The sequence below is a fragment of the Salvia splendens genome, chromosome 21, assembly GCF_004379255.2.
Source record: "Salvia splendens isolate huo1 chromosome 21, SspV2, whole genome shotgun sequence".
In the NCBI taxonomy this organism is placed as follows: domain Eukaryota; kingdom Viridiplantae; phylum Streptophyta; class Magnoliopsida; order Lamiales; family Lamiaceae; genus Salvia; species Salvia splendens.
The window spans coordinates 19,678,369-19,695,885 of NC_056052.1; the positions used below are offsets into that span (position 1 = coordinate 19,678,369).

The following is a 17,517-nucleotide window of genomic DNA, read 5'->3' on the forward strand; positions in this document are numbered from 1 at the left end:
ATTTGTCTTGAGACTGTTGGATAAAATTGGAAAAATTCCCGAGCCGTTTACAGGCAGTACTCTAACTATTACAACCGAAGAGCAATACGAATACAAGTGAAATGGAAATTACAACAAAAATAGAAAATAACCGTACTAACTATAAGTCGAGGAAGATGACCCCTTCTTGGGAAGACATGGGATTTTATGCATGCCAATTATAAAATGTTTAAGAAGGGGGGAAATTACAAATAAACTCTTATACTGTAGATATGAGGATATTACAACTGATGTCAAGAGGGCTCGAACTCGGCACCTCATGCAATAATGTCTAAGCTCCTTGCCGCTAGGACAAAGGCTCTGGACTTATAAAATGTTTAAGAAGGGAAAGAAAAAGTTGTTGAATGTTTAAAAGTAGAGAGATGAGTAAAGAAAGTAAGAGAAATAAAAGGTTGTTGAGGTTAAAAGTAGGAGGGATGCAAAAAAGTAAGAGAAAGAAAAAGTTGTTGGGTGTTTAAAAGTAGGTCATCTTGATTGGGACGAATGAAAAGAAAAGTGAGTCATTTTCGGTAGGATGGATGGAGTATTTTAATTGTTATTTGTGAGGTGAAAGGTGAGGTGTTTGTGTTTTTTTTAAAGGAGTGTACACGTGTTGTAGGGAGTGAGGGTAATTCGTTTCACTTGTTTTAACTCTCCATCTATTCTAGTGTTGATTAAAAGTTGAAGTGAGGGTGTACATGTATGGATGAAGCATTTTTAATTGCTTTCTTCCTTCTTCTTTGGCTACTTAATTTAATTGGTTTGAGCCCGTTTTTATATAATTTGTTGAGGTATGAGCGGTCGAAATTAATCGAAATACCTAAGTTTCTAATTGGGAAAAATTTATAATTTTGATCGAGAAAATAATTGGAGACATAGGATGCATGCATCTTATTTATTTATTTATTTGGAAAGTTGGGTTGATTTATGTGTTATTTAAATGCTAAAGGTGATTCCTTGCAAGCAAGACGTGATATCAAGGGAAAGGAATAATTAAGGATTAAGCACTTGAGGTGAGCTTTCTTTTAAATAACGACATTGTCCTAACTATTTTATTGATGAGAATGAAACTATGTTTATCATGCCATGTTTTGATTTTAACGTGGCTATCTGATGTGGCTTTTTCCATCTATGGTTAAATCGAATTCAGATCCATGTAGGGCTGCAAACCTTACTTGGATTAGTGTACACCTATGGTAGACCGTGTGTCATGTATGTGCTGATATGGTTGACGTCTATGGGAAAATGACTGATCAGTCGACTTTTACAATGGGCATGATTTTAGTGCCTCGGGCCTTTCTGAAGCTAAAACCTCGATGGTTACTCGTAGATGGCATGATAAATGTTCTTTAGATAACTTGTTTTCGGCAAAAGTTCACTGAGTATTTTTAAAGTACTCAGCCCTGCATGTGTTTTCCTTATGTGCAGGTTCAGCGGCGACGAGCATTGGGTGGTGTTGAGAAAATAAAATTGAAGTCTTGGTTGGTGGTCTTTGAATTTTGAGTTTCGTTGTGTCTTCATACATGACATCACTCTCTTTCTTGTATTAATTGACTAAAGAGAGTGACGTCATGTATGAAGACACAACGACACTCAAAATTCAAAGACGACCAAACAAGACTTCAATTTTATTTGCTCAACACCACCCAATGCCCGTCGCCGCTCAGCTTGCACATAAGGAAAACACATGCATGGCTGAGTAGTATAAAAATACTCAGTGGACTTTTGCCAAAAAATAGTTATCAAACGAACATTTATCATGCTATCAACGAGTAACCATCGAGGTTTTAGCTTTAGAAAGTCGTCCGAGGGCTGAGTAATCAGTCATTTTCTCATAGACGTCAACCATATCGGTACATACATGACATGGACAGTGGCAACAATCCAAGTCACTAGACCGGCAAACCCATAAGATGACACACTGTCTACCATAGGTGTACACTAATCCAAGTAAGGTTTGTAGTCCTACATGGATCTGAATTCGATTTAACCATAGATGGCAAAAGCCACATCAGATAGGCACGTTAAAATTAAAACATGGCGTAATAAACATAGTTTCATTCTCATCAATAAAATAGTTATGACAATGTCCTTATTTAAAAGAAAGCCCACCGTGAGTGGTTAATCCCTAATTATTTCATTTCCCTTAATATCACGTCTTGTTTGCAAGGAATAATCTTTAACATTTAAATAACACATAAATCAACACAACTTTCTAAATAAATAAGATGCATCCTATGTCTCTAATTATTTTCTCGATCAAGATTACGAATTTTTCCCAATTAGAAACTTAGGTATTTCGATTAATTCTGGCCGTTCCTACCCCAACAAATTATATTAAAAACAGCCCACTCAATTAATACAGCCCAAAGATTAACCACTCTAACTAGTATAATAAAAAAATCAACACTCCCTGCCCTAGGAATTAAATAAGTCGGTCCACTGCTAGAGATTTAAAACAACTGGCCTAAAAATTAATTAACCAATTCCCATTCCTTTACAAACAAAAGAAAGAAAAGGATTTTAATCATAAAATATATACTCCCATTCAAACCACACGTGTACTCCCTTTCTAACATACACAAACAAAATTTATAAACCTTATTGAAAAGTAAACAAAACAAAATACTCTCCTTCCTAAAAACCATCGGCTACTCACTCTTTCTCTCTAACGTGTGCTAGGATTTGGTGTTCCTTGCCGTTAAGGATGAAGTTCCTTAACAATATAAAATCGCGTCGAACGTCACGGGAACTTTGCCCGTCGATCAATCCGGCGTCGAAATTTAGGGTTCGTGCTTTGTGCACGAGAGGAAAACGATAAATGGCGTAAAAAGTATTTTATTTCTTGAATGAATAATATGAAGGTCTCCTACACATATTTATAATATGTGGGGATACAATAATATTCTACCAAAATCTAGTAAATCAAATATAATAATATCCTAATCAAAAGATATGGAGAATCAATAACTAACTATGGAAAAGATAAGATAAATCAATGCTAAATGAATAATAAGATATGGAGATAATTTAAGAATATGCTCGTATCAACTCCCCCACGGTTAAAATTCACCTTGTCCTCAAGGTGGAAACCACGACAAAACGAAGAGTGTCGCGACCAGAAGCTTTGGCGAGGTATCACCACTTGGATCAAATGTATACATACGCCCACGAACTCTCTCATTCCTCGGCACATCAAGAAAAGCATCAACAAAAAACTCCAAAAACTCATCAATATATCTAGTAACTTCCCTAACTCTCCCACTCATCCTAAGCTCGATAATTCCAATCAGCTTTAGAGTGACTGATTTGGCAGCTAATTGCTTAGCCATTTCCTCTAGAATGCAAGATTTTGCATTGGCAGCACCTATGATGGTCACTCCAGAAAACTCCTTCCAGACCTTGAGCAAAGTATCATTCTCCCATTCCTTCTCCTCATGAGAACATACTCCATGAATTCGTTGGTGAGCAACATTTGTAAGAAGGGATACAAGTGCTCTTGCCATCTTTAATATTATTCTCATGCTTCGCCGAGATATGAGAAGTCATCCATTAGTTGACTAGATTTATGTCTCGCCCGAAGATAGTGCGTGTGACTATTTACCGTAACATAGGGAGCTTGTCAATGCATCCATGCATGCCCAAACATTGCATGTCATTGCACATAGGAATCAACCGTGCATCAGCGTCGAGGAAAGTTGATCGATGATTAATACTTGTAACATCACCAACATGCCAAACCACATATACACAGGCAATTACCTTCTTCATATCCTCAATGGAACCATCTTCGTCCTCTTTCAACAAAAAAGAATCAATCTTGTTGCTCAACATTGTAATATCCAACATGATATGCTCCACCACATGTATAGGTTCTCGGCAAGTAAAAACAACATTACATGGATCATCTATGCCATCTTTACTACCATAAATTGGTCCACTAACATTAACACTAGAATGAATAACATCTTTTTCCTCTTCATCAATCCGGCATCGAAATTTAGGGTTCGTGCTTTGTGCACGAGAGGAAAACGATAAATGGCGTAAAAAGTATTTTATTTCTTGTATGAATAATATGAAGGTCTCCTACACATATTTATAATATGTGGGGATACAATAATATCCTACCAAAATCTAGTAAATCAAATATAATAATATCTTAAGCAAAAGATATGGAGAATCAATAACTAACTATGGAAAAGATAATATAAATCAATGCTAAATAAATAATAAGATATGGAGATAATTTAAGAATATGCTCGTATCACTTGCACAGCTGAAAAGTAAACAAAACAAAATACTCTCCTTCTTAAAAACCATCGGCTACTCATTCTTTCTCTCTACTGTGTGCTAGGATTTGGTACCCCTTACACAACAGAAGTCATGCATAAATAAATAAATCAGGCATACAGATCTATTTAATTGATTACGGGATCAATTATTCACATGTTAAATAATCAATTGCATGCTAGAACACACATAATTCACAAATAAGGAATCAAAACCCTAATTTATGAATTCCTACGATTTAGAATTACTGATCTGATTCTCCAAAGAATCATTGATTGCTTGCACCTTCTCCACGTGATGTTCTTCATACTCAACCACGAACTCTCTAATTTGTATCCCGAACTCAGATAATTAGAGAAGAAGACTGAATATTCAGTTTCGTAAGAACTGAGAAAAATCGCCCAATCTCAAAGAGAGAGGAACGAATTTTTAACAAAAAATATTATTCAATCTTCTTTCTAATCTACTTTTATATAAAGTTATGATGGACCAGATTAGGGATCCATGGAGGTTGGACTTGAGCCAAACCTGTTGGACTTTTACTAATTAAATTGAGCTCCAATTTAATACAAGTCCAACAGAATATTATTATCAGCCACTACAGTAAAATAATAATGACCGCCCTTCCTATACCAAATTACGAGCAATCCGGGCTTTACATCTTTATTTATTATTTCTCGTGTTTAAGATATAAATATCCATTAATATCTGTCATTTGACTTTAATTAATTAATATCTTTTTCCAAGAGTTGTCTAGTTCAAAATCTTTATTTATTATTCTGGAATAAATTCCAACCGGTCGGGTTTCTGAATAATAAAACCTTTTTCGAACATCTTTTGAGAACATTATCAAACTGAACTCACCCAGCACACGATTCATTGCAATAACAATACTAGCACCTCTAGACATTGATCACCACTACCCAAGATATCAGGATTCTTAGATTACGAAAAATCTGCACCATTTGATAAATCAAAGTGGTGCATAATCAATCGTATGCTCATTGTTATGTCAACAATGATTAAGAAATAACAATCACCGAGACTTCGTCTTTCATTAAATAACAAGAAAGACTTATCGCAACTGTTAGATCCTTCAGTGCTATACCACATCAGTGTCGTTTATTTCCTAAGGTAAGGAAACATGCGGACTGACACTGCAACCTTTCACGATAGGTAGTCAAAGCCTATCTAGGTTGTGAAATTCTATTTCTCTTCTACAAAGAACCGACTGCGTCACCTTTTGTTAACGTTGTTCAAGACCAGTCTACTATGTAGAAGAATTAGACTTGTTATACATTTAAATGTTTACGAAACATCTTATAAATGCATAAGCAAACACCAATGCGATAAAATTACTTTTTCTCGCCTTGGGTTAAAACTGGATTGTAAAGTTTATTGTACACAAACAATTCTATTCGTACAACATGCTTGAAATATGTTTTTCTGTATACCAATCCTAATATTGTGTTCTTCCCCAAATTGCAGTTACGGGACAAAACAAAATTCTAACTTCACTTCTCTCTCTCACTCCTCGACTTTCTTCCCCAAACATTGAACAGAAATTAACACTCCAATTTGAAACTCAGCATACACCTCCAAAAATCCCGTCAGCTCTCTCTCAAAATCACCACACCAATTGAACAACAAATTAGAGCTCCGTCGCCCTGCACCAAGGTCGACGCCGTTGCTGTCGTGCTTTGCCGGTCAGCCTTGGTCGAAGTCGAGCAGTCGTTGTCAGAGCCGTTCGTCGGCTCGGCAGTTCCAATTTAGTCTTCTCCCAAATCTGCAAATTATTTTTCCAATTCATAATTTAGTCAAGGCAACTTTTATTCTCAATTTAATTGGGAAAAATCAATTAGCAAAATAACTCCCCTCCCATGATCTCACGCTCCCTCACCCTAAGAGCATCCCCAACGGTGCTCTTGCTGAAGGATCGCGTCCGTGCCAACAGCGCGGCACCCTGCTGTCCGCCGCTGCACTCTTGCCGACGGCACGAATGTGCTCGATACATCGAGCACGTCCATGCCGTTGAGCAGGGCGATGTGACAACACACAATTGGCCAACGGCTTAGCCGTTGTAATTTCTATTTTTTTAAAAAAATAAAAAATAATATTAAAAATTTTAAAAAATATATTTTCGGATTCCCAAAAATATACCTGTTTTATTACCTTTTTTAGATTTTTTTTAAATTTTTTTAATTCCAAAATCATCTATATATACACACATTCATCATCCATTTTTCACATCAAATTATCTCTCATTCATATTTTTTCATACAACTCATCTACATCTTCCTCTCACTCATACCCTCTCTAATTTCAAAAATGGATTTCAGCGATATCATTGCGGAAGCGGAGCGCGAAAAACAAGAATACTATGAACAATATCGTGCTGCCTATGAAGCCTATGTCGCCGCTGCTACCCCCGCCCCTCCTCCTCGACCAACTAGATCAAATCGCCGCTACATCCCTCATGACCGGGAGAGAGCCCACGAAAGGCTCGTTGCCGACTATTTTTCCAACGAGCCACGGTTTCCGGAAGATTACTTATGGTAAAATGGTTGTTTATGCGTATTGTCAACACATTTTCCGTCCGTGTTGAATACTTTCAATCACGTAGAGACGCAACCGGTCGGCAAAGCCTCTCGGCATTGCAGAAGTGTACTTATGCCATCCGACGACTTGCTACTGGGCAAACGGCTGACCTCTTCGATGAGTATTTGCATGTGGGTGAGTCAACTAGAATCGAATGCCTCAAAAAATTTTGCGACAACGTTCGTTCTTCTTTCGGCGAGGAATTCCTTCGGGCACCTATCACCGAATATTGTCAACGGTTGCTTCATCTTCACGAAACAGTCCACGGATTTCCCGGGATGCTTTGCAGCATTGACTGCATGCATTGGAAGTGGAAGAATTGCCTGAATGCTTGGAGGGGGCAACACTTAATCGGCCACAAAGGCGGCGACCCAACGCTTATCCTTGAAGCGGTCGCCGACTACCGCCTATGGATTTGACATGCATATTTTGGTGTTGTCGGATCCAACGACTTGAACGTGCTCTATTCTTCACCACTCTTCAATAATGTTTTGAATGGTGTAGCACCGGTGATCGACTTCACCGTCAACGGAAATCCATACCACATGGGTTACTATCTCGCCGATGGTATCTACCCAAGATGGTCGACTTTCATGAAGACGCTCAACAATCAGCAAGACCCGAGATGGGTTCTTTATGCGCAGCGTCAAGAGGCTGCTCGGAAAGACGTCGATTCAACCCTAAACCCTTCAAGGCCAATTCAACATTGTGAGGGCCCCGTCTCGGCTGTGGTACGTTAAGAATATTGCCGAGATCATGTACACGTGTATTATCTTCTACAACATGATTATAGTTGACGAAGGACCGATGACGGCTAACTTTAACGACGAGGATGAAGCCGGAAACTCAACCGCAAGGTCTTCCCCACGCCGAGGTATGCATACGACGGTGCGCAAGAGGATCTAAACAAGACACACAATACGCGATACCAAAACCCACACTGAGCTACAAGATAACTTAATCAAACACATTAGGGTGAAATTTGGCAACGAGTAGTGGGTCTTTTTAATTTTTATGAATTTAATTATGTAATTTTTAATTTTTAGGATTTAAATTATGTAATTTTTACTTTTAGACTTTATTATGAAATTTTTAATTTTTAAGCTTTTAATTATGTAATTTTTAATTTTTTTTAGTAATTAGTAATAGTATTTTGGATATTTTTAATGCATTTTAATATTGTGGAAATGTTTTGATTTAAATTGAATAATAGAATGGTGGAACCCTTGAGCATGTCCTTGCGAAAGAGCATGGATGGGGGTATTGTGCTCTTGGAAAGAGCATGAAGTAAAAAATTAATAAATATGGGACCAGTCCAATCTTCATAATCAATTTCCACCTCACAAGTTACTTCACTGAAACCTGCAAGAATTTACAAAAACAAGGCCAATCTTCTTTTATCAACTCTCACTCAATTGAGTGTAAGGGATTTTTTAAGAGAAGACTTTGGGCTCATGAAAAGGGATCAAGAATTAATTAGATTAATCTGGTTGATGATCGTTTGTATTTTATTTAAATTGTGTAGCCAACAATTTATTTTTTATAGGATTGGTCTTGGTTTAATTATTTTATTTATTGTACCCAACACGGAATTGAGTCCAATAAATATTTCTTACGGAAGGAAATATTAAATTCACATTGCAAGATCGCCATTGCAAATTCAATTTCGTAAAAAGTTATTTCTCCTCGGCAATGATACCACTCATATGAATAATAATTTAATTCCCCAAGTATCAATTTTCCAACATGCCACGCCACTTAGTAAACAGAATTAACTCAGTCAATGCACAGTCAAAAATTCCAAATCAAATTATGTCATAAAAATATCAAATAACAATTCCACTCGATATTTAATTCACGGACTTCACAATATTAAAAGTGTTAAATGCAAAAAATTTAGGGTTAAAAAGTGGAGCGTTACAACTATTGAGGTGTATCACAATCTTGAGGAAAGAGAGTTCCTCTAGTCAGCTTTAATAGTATATTATAGTTTTAAATTTTAATTAATGTATTTCAATTATTTACAATGTAATTCTACTTTTGTTTTTGTTTTTGTTTTTTTGGTTGTGTTACACTCAATACTTTTTCTTTATCTCTATATCCTATTTATTTTAACAACCGTAAATTACTCATGAACTTTGAAATCATCCTATTAAACTATTGAAAATGCGGATCTTCGAAAATATCCTTAGCACAAAAATCTAATACTCACTCCGTCCATAAAAAAAGAGAGCACATTTGTCATTTTTGGTTGTCCACGAAAAATATAGCATATTTAAAAAATGAAAGTTTTCAACAACTTCTCTCTTACTTTTTTCCCTTCTCCCTTACTAATAATGTGGACCCCACATTCACTAACACTATTTATCTCTTACTTTTTTCCCTTCTCTCTTATTTTACCAATTCCATATTAAAACCCTTGTCATTCACATATGTATTCTATTTTTCATGGACGGAGGAAGTATTATAGTAATTGCCTTTTGAATCTTGTGCATATCTACCATATGGATAAGAGTGAACTACATAAATGATACCTGATCTTTCAATTTCGCACATAAATGGTACATGATCTTTATTTTATATCGTTTTTGGTACTCCATGACAAAAATAACCCTAGGTACCAAACATATGATTTTTTTTTTATTATGGAGGATATTTTTGAAAATTTCAATTAAATAGAACCAAATATGTGATTTTTGTTTTCTTCCTTTCTTATTTCTTTTTTTCTTCTTTAGTTTATTCTTCTTTCTTTTTTTCTTCTTTAGTTTATTCTTCTTTCTTTTTTCTTCTTTCTTTTTAGTATTTTATCTTCCTTTCTTCTTTCTTTTTTTCTCCTTAGTTTATGTTTCCTCTTTTTTCCTTTCTTTTCTTTTTCTTCTTTCTTTTTAGTGTTTTTATACATACATCTAATTGCATTCATAATATAAATCAATAAGAAAACACCTAATTAAATTAACTATTTAAAGTAATTAAATGAATTAAATATTTTTAATTTAATTATTTATACTCAGTTTAGGGTTGAAACACCTAACTAAAAATATTCAACTCTTCATCATTAACAGTTTTAAATTTTGATTAAGACTACAATTAGTTATTAATTACTACTAGTTTTTACTATTATAATAATATTATTATTTTAATAGTTAATATAATTATAACCATAATTATGATTAAGTATATTTAAATGATATTAAAAAATAAATTAATTATTAATTTATAACATCAAAATAATAATATTAATATTGGTTAATAATAATAGTATAAAGAGTGAGGAGAATGAGAGAAGATATTATAATATCACTTTTGGTACTTGTTTTGTCAATGCCCAAAATATCCTTTATGACATAAATGGAAAAATAAATTTGTTTAGGGCATCAGCAGTGGGGCGCCCTAAGGCGCGCCCTATGGCGCCCCACGTCATCAGTTTTATCCTCCTACCTCCCCACCTGCAGTGGGGCGCCCTAAGGCGCGCCCTATGGTGCGCCACATCATCATTTTTTTAATATTTACAAAATCCATACGAATTTAAAAAAACTTAATAAATTAAAATACGAGTTTCAAAAACTTCATTTCATTTAATAAAAATTAATACATTACAATGCGAATTAAAAAAACGCAAACTCAGCGACGGCGGTTACGAGCCCACACTTCTTCAATCATGTCGCTCATGAGCTGCGCATGATCCTGTTGGTTGCGCATTGAGGCCTGTCCAGATAGAACCTCATTGAAGCCTAACGGTAACCCTCTATCGGGTGTCTCGGTCGACGTACCGGACGAGCTAGATGCACGGTCGTCTTCATTCCAATCGGAGATGCTTCCACCTTCATTCTCGACTATCATGTTGTGCATGATTATGCACGCATATATGACATAGGCGATGACTTCCTTGTACCAGGAACGAGCCGGCCCTTTCACAATTGCCCACCGTGATTGGAGCACACCAAATGCCCGCTCGACATCCTTCCGCGCCGACTCCTGCTTTTGCGCAAATAAAACCCTCTTCTCACCAATTGGGCAGCTGATCTGTTGGCAGTGAACTCGATGGTCGGACCGTTGCCGTTACATTGCTCGGTGAAGAGGGTGGACGAGTTGAGGATGTTAATGTCGTTGTTCGACCCGGCTACGCCGAAGTAAGCATGCCAGATCCAGAGTCGATGGTCAGCGACGGCTTCGAGGATCATCGTCGGGTGGCTGCCCTTGTATCCACTTGTGAATTGGCCTCTCCACGCCGTCGGACAATTCTTCCACTGACAGTGCATACAGTCGATGCTCCCGAGCATCCCAGGAAACCCGTGCGCTGTCTCGTGCATCTGCATCAGACCCTGGCAATCAGTGGCAGTCAGCTTGCGCAAATATGTGTCGCCATAGGCCTCTACTATCCCCCGACAAAAGCGCTTCAGACACTCGCGGCCGGTAGAATCCCCGCAGTGGAGGTACTCGTCAAAAAGGTCCGCCGTGGTGCCGTATGCCATCTGACGAATAGCAGTCGTGCACTTTTGCAATGGTGTAAGGCCGGGTTTGCCGATGCCGTCCTCCCGAAATGTGAAGTATTCATCACGTGAAGACAATGTCCGAACAATGTTGAGAAAAAGGTACAGCGACATTCTAAACCGGAGGCGGAAAACAGTCGGGCCCCATCGTGGTTGATCGGCAAAATAGTCTTCAACCAGACGTCTGTGAGCTTCCGGGTGGTCGCGTCGGACATACGTCCTATGTCGAATAGGCCTATGGACTTGCTCAGCCGCCGCTGCCGCCGCCTCCTCCTCGCGCTGCATTGCCGCATAGCATGCCGCCATGGCCTCTTCAACGGCTGCATCTAATGCTTCTGACGTTGAACTACCGGACTCAGACGAACTAGAACTATTGGTGTCGTCGCCGAGATTCATTTTGGTTGGATGTTGAGAGAGAATATGTAAAGAGATAGTCGATATGTTCGTATGTACAAATGAATGAGAAACGAGATTTAAATAGAAAATCGAAAACGCGTGCCATCGTCCGCGACCATCGTCCGCGTAGCCCACAGTGGGGCGGACGATGGCCTATCGTCCTCGTAGGCCGCAATGGGGCGGACGATGGACATCGTCCGCGCTATACTCCGCGCCCTTAGTATAGTGCGCGACGATCGTCCGCGGCCTATGTCACGCACCCGCAATGGGGCGGACGATGGCGGGCGCGGACGATGCGCGCCATCGGGCGTGCCATCGTCCGCCCCATTGCGGATGGCCTTAGAGGGTATTTTGAGGTGAAAATTGCATTATGTACCAAAAATGTGATTTATAGGTACCAAAAACGATATAAAATAAAGATCAGATACCATTTATGTGCGAAAGTGAAAGATCAGGTACCATTTATGAAGTTCACTCTATGGATAAAACAGTTTTATTGCACTCTATACTTTATAAAGGGAGTGTTATAAAGGCAGCAAAAAGGCGATTCCGTCGCCTTGGCTGCCCCCACACTCCGGCTCGACATAATGTGAGGGTGTTAAATCAGGGTACGCAATAGCCTGTTAAGGGGGGAGGCCTCACACTTGTGCGAGATAGAAGCAACTACATGACATCAGTGAGATTTGAACCTATACTCATTGCAGCAAGATCTGCCCCTCCGTTGTCAACTGTGCTACGCCCCTGCGGGCAAGTAGTTCACTCTTTTTTTTAATGGGAAAGTGATGTCAAATACACATTCACCGATTTTCCACTCAAGTTTTGACACTCCATATTTTAGTGGACGAATAATTTTCCTCAAGCAGCATAGAAAAAATTCAAGTAGCCCATTGTCACTGCAATTTATAGTTTAGGAAATTTGTGATATCCTTCAATCCTTAAAAATAGAGCCTTTCTGTTATTTTGATTCGTCCTAGCTGCATTCTAATTTTGGTAACTTCTTTTTTTCTATAAGTGGATCGTATTTCCATTAACAATACTTTAATTAATTTTTATTTCTCTTTCTCTTACTTTATCAATGACTATGTATTAAAGCTCGTACCATTAGAAATGTTTTTATTTTTATCGGCCGGATGGAGTATAAATATTTGCTCTTAACTTTGTCTTTCATCAAATTATTAATAAAAAATAAACTATGTGTTAGCCTTAATTTTTATAACAACTCAAATATTGGGAATTAAATGAGTTTTCGTGGTCAACCAAAAGTCATGACTGGGCTATTTATAGTTGGAAATATTGTTCATTTCCGAGATGAGACACCCCACATTTTAATTTGTGGTTACATTTTGGTGTTCTGGAATCTGGATTCTAATTAAACTCTCTCTGCATGCATGCACTTAAATAGCTAGTTGCACACGTGTTACGCCTACTTGCTTTTCTAGATTGCTTCGACTTCATTTTTTTGTGTTTTATTTTGTTTTATTTTTTCACAAATTAATGCTCCTATTGATAGAAATCCATGGGTTCCATCCGAAAACCAATTGGTGATAGGAGGAGGGGCCCATGAGACTTATATACTAGTTTCAGTTTTCTCTTGACACCGATGTGGGACAGTTATGTGTTATATTTTTAGTTTCAATTGCCAACACTCTCCCTCAAACCCTTCAAGGTGAAGCTTGGAGGGGTTGGACTTTTTCTAGTTGATTGGACAATCGGCCCATTTTTTTTTCGATCGGTTGAATCACTTAGGCCCAAATTTTTAAGTCCAGATATACTGCTGGGTCAGTCATTTTTCGGTTTCGGCCCAGATATACTGCTGGGTCAGTTAAATTTGACCCACAGTCGGCGACCCGCTTTGATACCATGATAGAAATCCATGGGTTCCATCCTAAAACCAATTGGTGATAGGAGGAGGGGCCCATGAGACTTATATACTAGTTTCAGTTTTCTCTTGATACCGATGTTGGACAGTTATGTGTTATATTTTTAGTTTCAATTGCCAACACCTATAATCGATTCTATAATTGTTGAGGATGACCACATGTGTTTTCGCATTTAATTATCATCGTTCCTTCGAGTACATAATTTTCCACCAAAAATGTCTGTTTTTTTTATTATTGTATTGATTTTTTACTTTCAATTTTTTTTGTTCATTTGTCATTGTATTGTACTTGTGGCCTCTTATTTAAAACGATAAATTTATATTTGAATATACTTCCTCCGTGTCTTTTCTCTACATTATTCTCTAATACTTACCGTTTCTCCATTTTAACTATTTATTATTATTTTTATAAAATGAGTGTAGAAAAGTCAAAGTGACACATATATTAGAGAAAGTCAAATTCTTTAACCAAGATGTTTTTATATAGGTATAAGAGCATCCGCAGCGGTGGCGAAAGACGCCACCGCCGTCCGCGCCGTTGGCAAGGCGCAGGACCGCCGCCGCTGCAGCCGCGCCGCTGGCACGGCGCTGCTCGATGTATCGAGCACGTCCGTGCCAGCGGACGCACACGTGGCGCGCTCCCATTCGTCAACGGCATAGCCGTTGTGTTTAAACTTTTTTTTATTTTTTTTTTTTAAAAATCGGTATTTAATTATAAATAATGCTAAAAAATAAAAAAAAAATATTTTCCAAATCCCAAAAATATGGCCGTTTTTTTCCCGTTTTTTCTGAATTTTTTTGATTTTTTTTTATTTTTTTTTTCCCCAAAATCATCTATAAATACACACATTCATCATCCATTTATCACATCAAATCATCTCTCATTCATCTCTCATTCATAATTCTCATACAAACTATCAACACATTCATCACCCACTCAAAATCTCAAATGGATTTCACCCATATTATGGCGGAAGCGGAACGCGAAGAACAAGAATACTACGAACAACATCGTGCCGCTTACGAAGCATATATCGCGGCGAATACCCCTGCTCCTCCTCCTCAACGAACCAGATCAAATCGACGGTACATCCATCGTGACCGGGAGGGAGCCCACGAAAGGCTCGTTGCCGACTACTTTGCCGACCAGCCGCGGTTTCCGGCAGATTACTTCAGGAGCCTTCGGGGTCCTTCAAGCTCGATTCAACATTGTGAAGGCCCCAGCTCGGCTGTGGTACGTGAATAATATCGCCGACATCATGTTCACGTGTATTATATTACACAACATGATTATAGCCGACGAAGGGCCGAGGGCGGCTAGCTTCTACGACGAGGACGAAGCCGGAAGCTCAACAGCGAGGTCTCCCCTACGCCGAGGCGAGCATACGACGGTTGGCCAGAGGATCGAGACAAGACACACAATGCGCGATACTCGAATCCACAATCAACTACAAGAAGACCTAATCAACCACATGTGGGCGAAATTCGGCAACGAGTAGTGTCATTTTTAATTTTTAGGATTTTAATTATGTAATTTTTAATTTTTAGGATTTTAATTATGTAATTTTTAATTTTTAGGATTTTAATTATGCAATGTTTAATTTTATTTGTCATTTGTAATATTTATTGTGGGTTTTAAATGAATTTTAATATTATGGAAATGTTTTTGTGTAATTGAATTTTATATTAATTGTGCTCGTCCTTGCGGAAGAGCACAGTTGTGGGTGTTGTGCTCTTGCCAGAGAGCAGGCATGAATAGTACCGCCCGGGCCCACAACCGTGCCGCTGGCAAGAGCACGGTTGTGGATGCTCTAAATAATTCTTGTTTTTTAAATTTCTTTGTAGGTTTTCCTATTACTTTTTTTCGTTGGATGAGATCGTCTATCTTACAATCTTCAGCATTCCACAGTGTTCAAACTTAAAACTTTATCATTTTAATAATATCCTGTTACAAAATAAAATTTAACCATTATATTATGTATTGTGATTAACATTTAATTTAGAATTTTAAGATATCATACTATGATTTTGATTATTTAAATTTTTAAAATGTGGTGTGTTTTTTTTTTCAATCCAATTTTTTATTATAAATGTTAATCATGATATATTATGTAATAAAAAATTATTTAATAATAAAATGTTCTGAAAATAATTAATTGTGAGTGGGATAAGCCTCAAAAGATTAAGTTCTCAATTTCAATGTCTCACTCTGTGTCCCATTTTATATTGTATTTAAATCTTTTAATATTTTTACATTTAGTTTATCATGTGTTAGTATAATTTTGAGATAATTAACTAGTATGTTCACTAATCGAATTAAAATCTTTATTGTCTAAGTTGTTTAATTACTGATTATTAACTATGATAAGTTCATTCAAAAGCTAGGGTATATAATATTTTTAGTTTATAAATTTGAGTGATAAATAGTTACTAATTGTAGTTCATTAATAGGGGGACACAATAAATTGTGGGAGTGCAATTAACCACTCCTAGTCCTTGTAAGAAAATTCAACAGACAAACATCACGGAGCCACAAAACAAAATCCCCATATTATTATACAACCAAATCAAACTGAAAAATAAATCATTACAACATATTAACTTGTTATAATAGACAGAATAAAATAGTATAGTCGTAGCCTAATATTTTATTGGAAAAATTAACATAAATTTAAAAACCACGATAAAGTTTGCTCGAACCCAAGACCTTTAGCCTTAGTCGTAGCCTATTTCTTGGGCTTATTGAGGCCATACAGACGGAAGAGACTGAAAGCCGAAAGAGCGGAGAGGAATATCATAGAGAGGCTGAGCAGCAGAGCAGCACCAATTCCCTCACCTATTTGGTTGCAAAATTTGGCGTACATGTTGCATACTTTCATCCATTGAAGCTCCGGCTGCCCCAACTTCGCCAGCGCCCCCGATTGCGCAGCTGCTGCCACCGCAGACACGCCCAAATAAGCCATCACCTGACCACATGATCACACACAATATTTATGTTATTATCTCTATACAATTACTATATATTTTTGTTTTTTTCATTTGCATGCTTGAGTGGGATTAAATTTGTCGATGCACACCTGAACTCCACATAGTAGTATATTCTCCGCTTTGGCTAAGCTCTTTGGTTTTTGTTCTTAGGATTTCAAAAGGCATCGTACTATTGGAATATGAGGCTTTTTGAAAGTGTATCAAGAAAAAAATTGTGAGGACTTAGCGCAAAGCAGATAATATCATACGAATGTGTGGTTCGATTATACATGGACAAACCCTTACAAATCACATACTTGATCACCGGAGAAAATGGCCCAAGCCAAGGGCTTGTTGAGAAGCAAACCCCCTCTCATCACACTCAAAACACACCTAACAACTTGGGCTAGTGAATATGCTGCAGCTAAACCGCTAACTATCACCATGAAACTGCAAAACAAAATCACAAAAATTAATAAAACAACAATTAATTTATACATAACAAAAAAAATTAAATATAGTAAGATTGATGAACTCACACAAGGGCTTTCACATCTGTAAACTTGGCTTTCTTCCTAATACCAAAGATCTCCTTAACTTGTGAGTCAGTTCCAACAAGAAGACCCGAAACAACTGCGAAAGCACAGACCATAAACCTCAATACTAATTCAGCAACCCTCACTCTCTTCTCAATCACACTCAAATTAGTGTAAACTGGCACATTGCCAGGACTCACACCCACACCGAGATAGCTCATGATCCTTCTTAATAAAGACGAAGAAAATACACACACTACAGAAGCAGGTATTGTCTCAACTAGCTACTTTCTACGACCTTATATAGACCTAGAACAAGCCCTTATTTTAAATGTATAAATAT

At 37.4% G+C, this 17,517-nt stretch overlaps 1 protein-coding gene across 1 annotated transcript; it reads right to left on the bottom strand.

The window, feature by feature from the left end:
• Positions 1-7,046: 7,046 nt before the first annotated feature.
• Positions 7,047-17,395, bottom strand: LOC121784345 (CASP-like protein 2B1). Its single transcript, XM_042182499.1, has 5 exons — positions 17,178-17,395; positions 16,956-17,088; positions 16,411-16,637; positions 7,356-7,369; positions 7,047-7,201 (listed from the first exon to the last, which is right to left on the bottom strand). The coding sequence occupies exons 1-5, from the start codon at positions 17,393-17,395 to the stop codon at positions 7,047-7,049; spliced, it is 747 nt and encodes a 248-aa protein (XP_042038433.1).
• Positions 17,396-17,517: the final 122 nt, after the last annotated feature.

Bases quoted from the DNA above. Each gene is read 5' to 3' on its own strand.
- LOC121784345 (XM_042182499.1), bottom strand. From the start codon at position 17,395: ATGAGCTATCTCGGTGTGGGTGTGAGTCCTGGCAATGTGCCAGTTTAC. The intron at 17,089-17,177 runs GTGAGTTCATCA...TTTGTTTTGCAG, and splicing joins ACAGATGTGAAAGCCCTTGT to TTTCATGGTGATAGTTAGCG. The intron at 16,638-16,955 runs GTATGTGATTTG...TCATGTGGTCAG, and splicing joins CCATTTTCTCCGGTGATCAA to GTGATGGCTTATTTGGGCGT.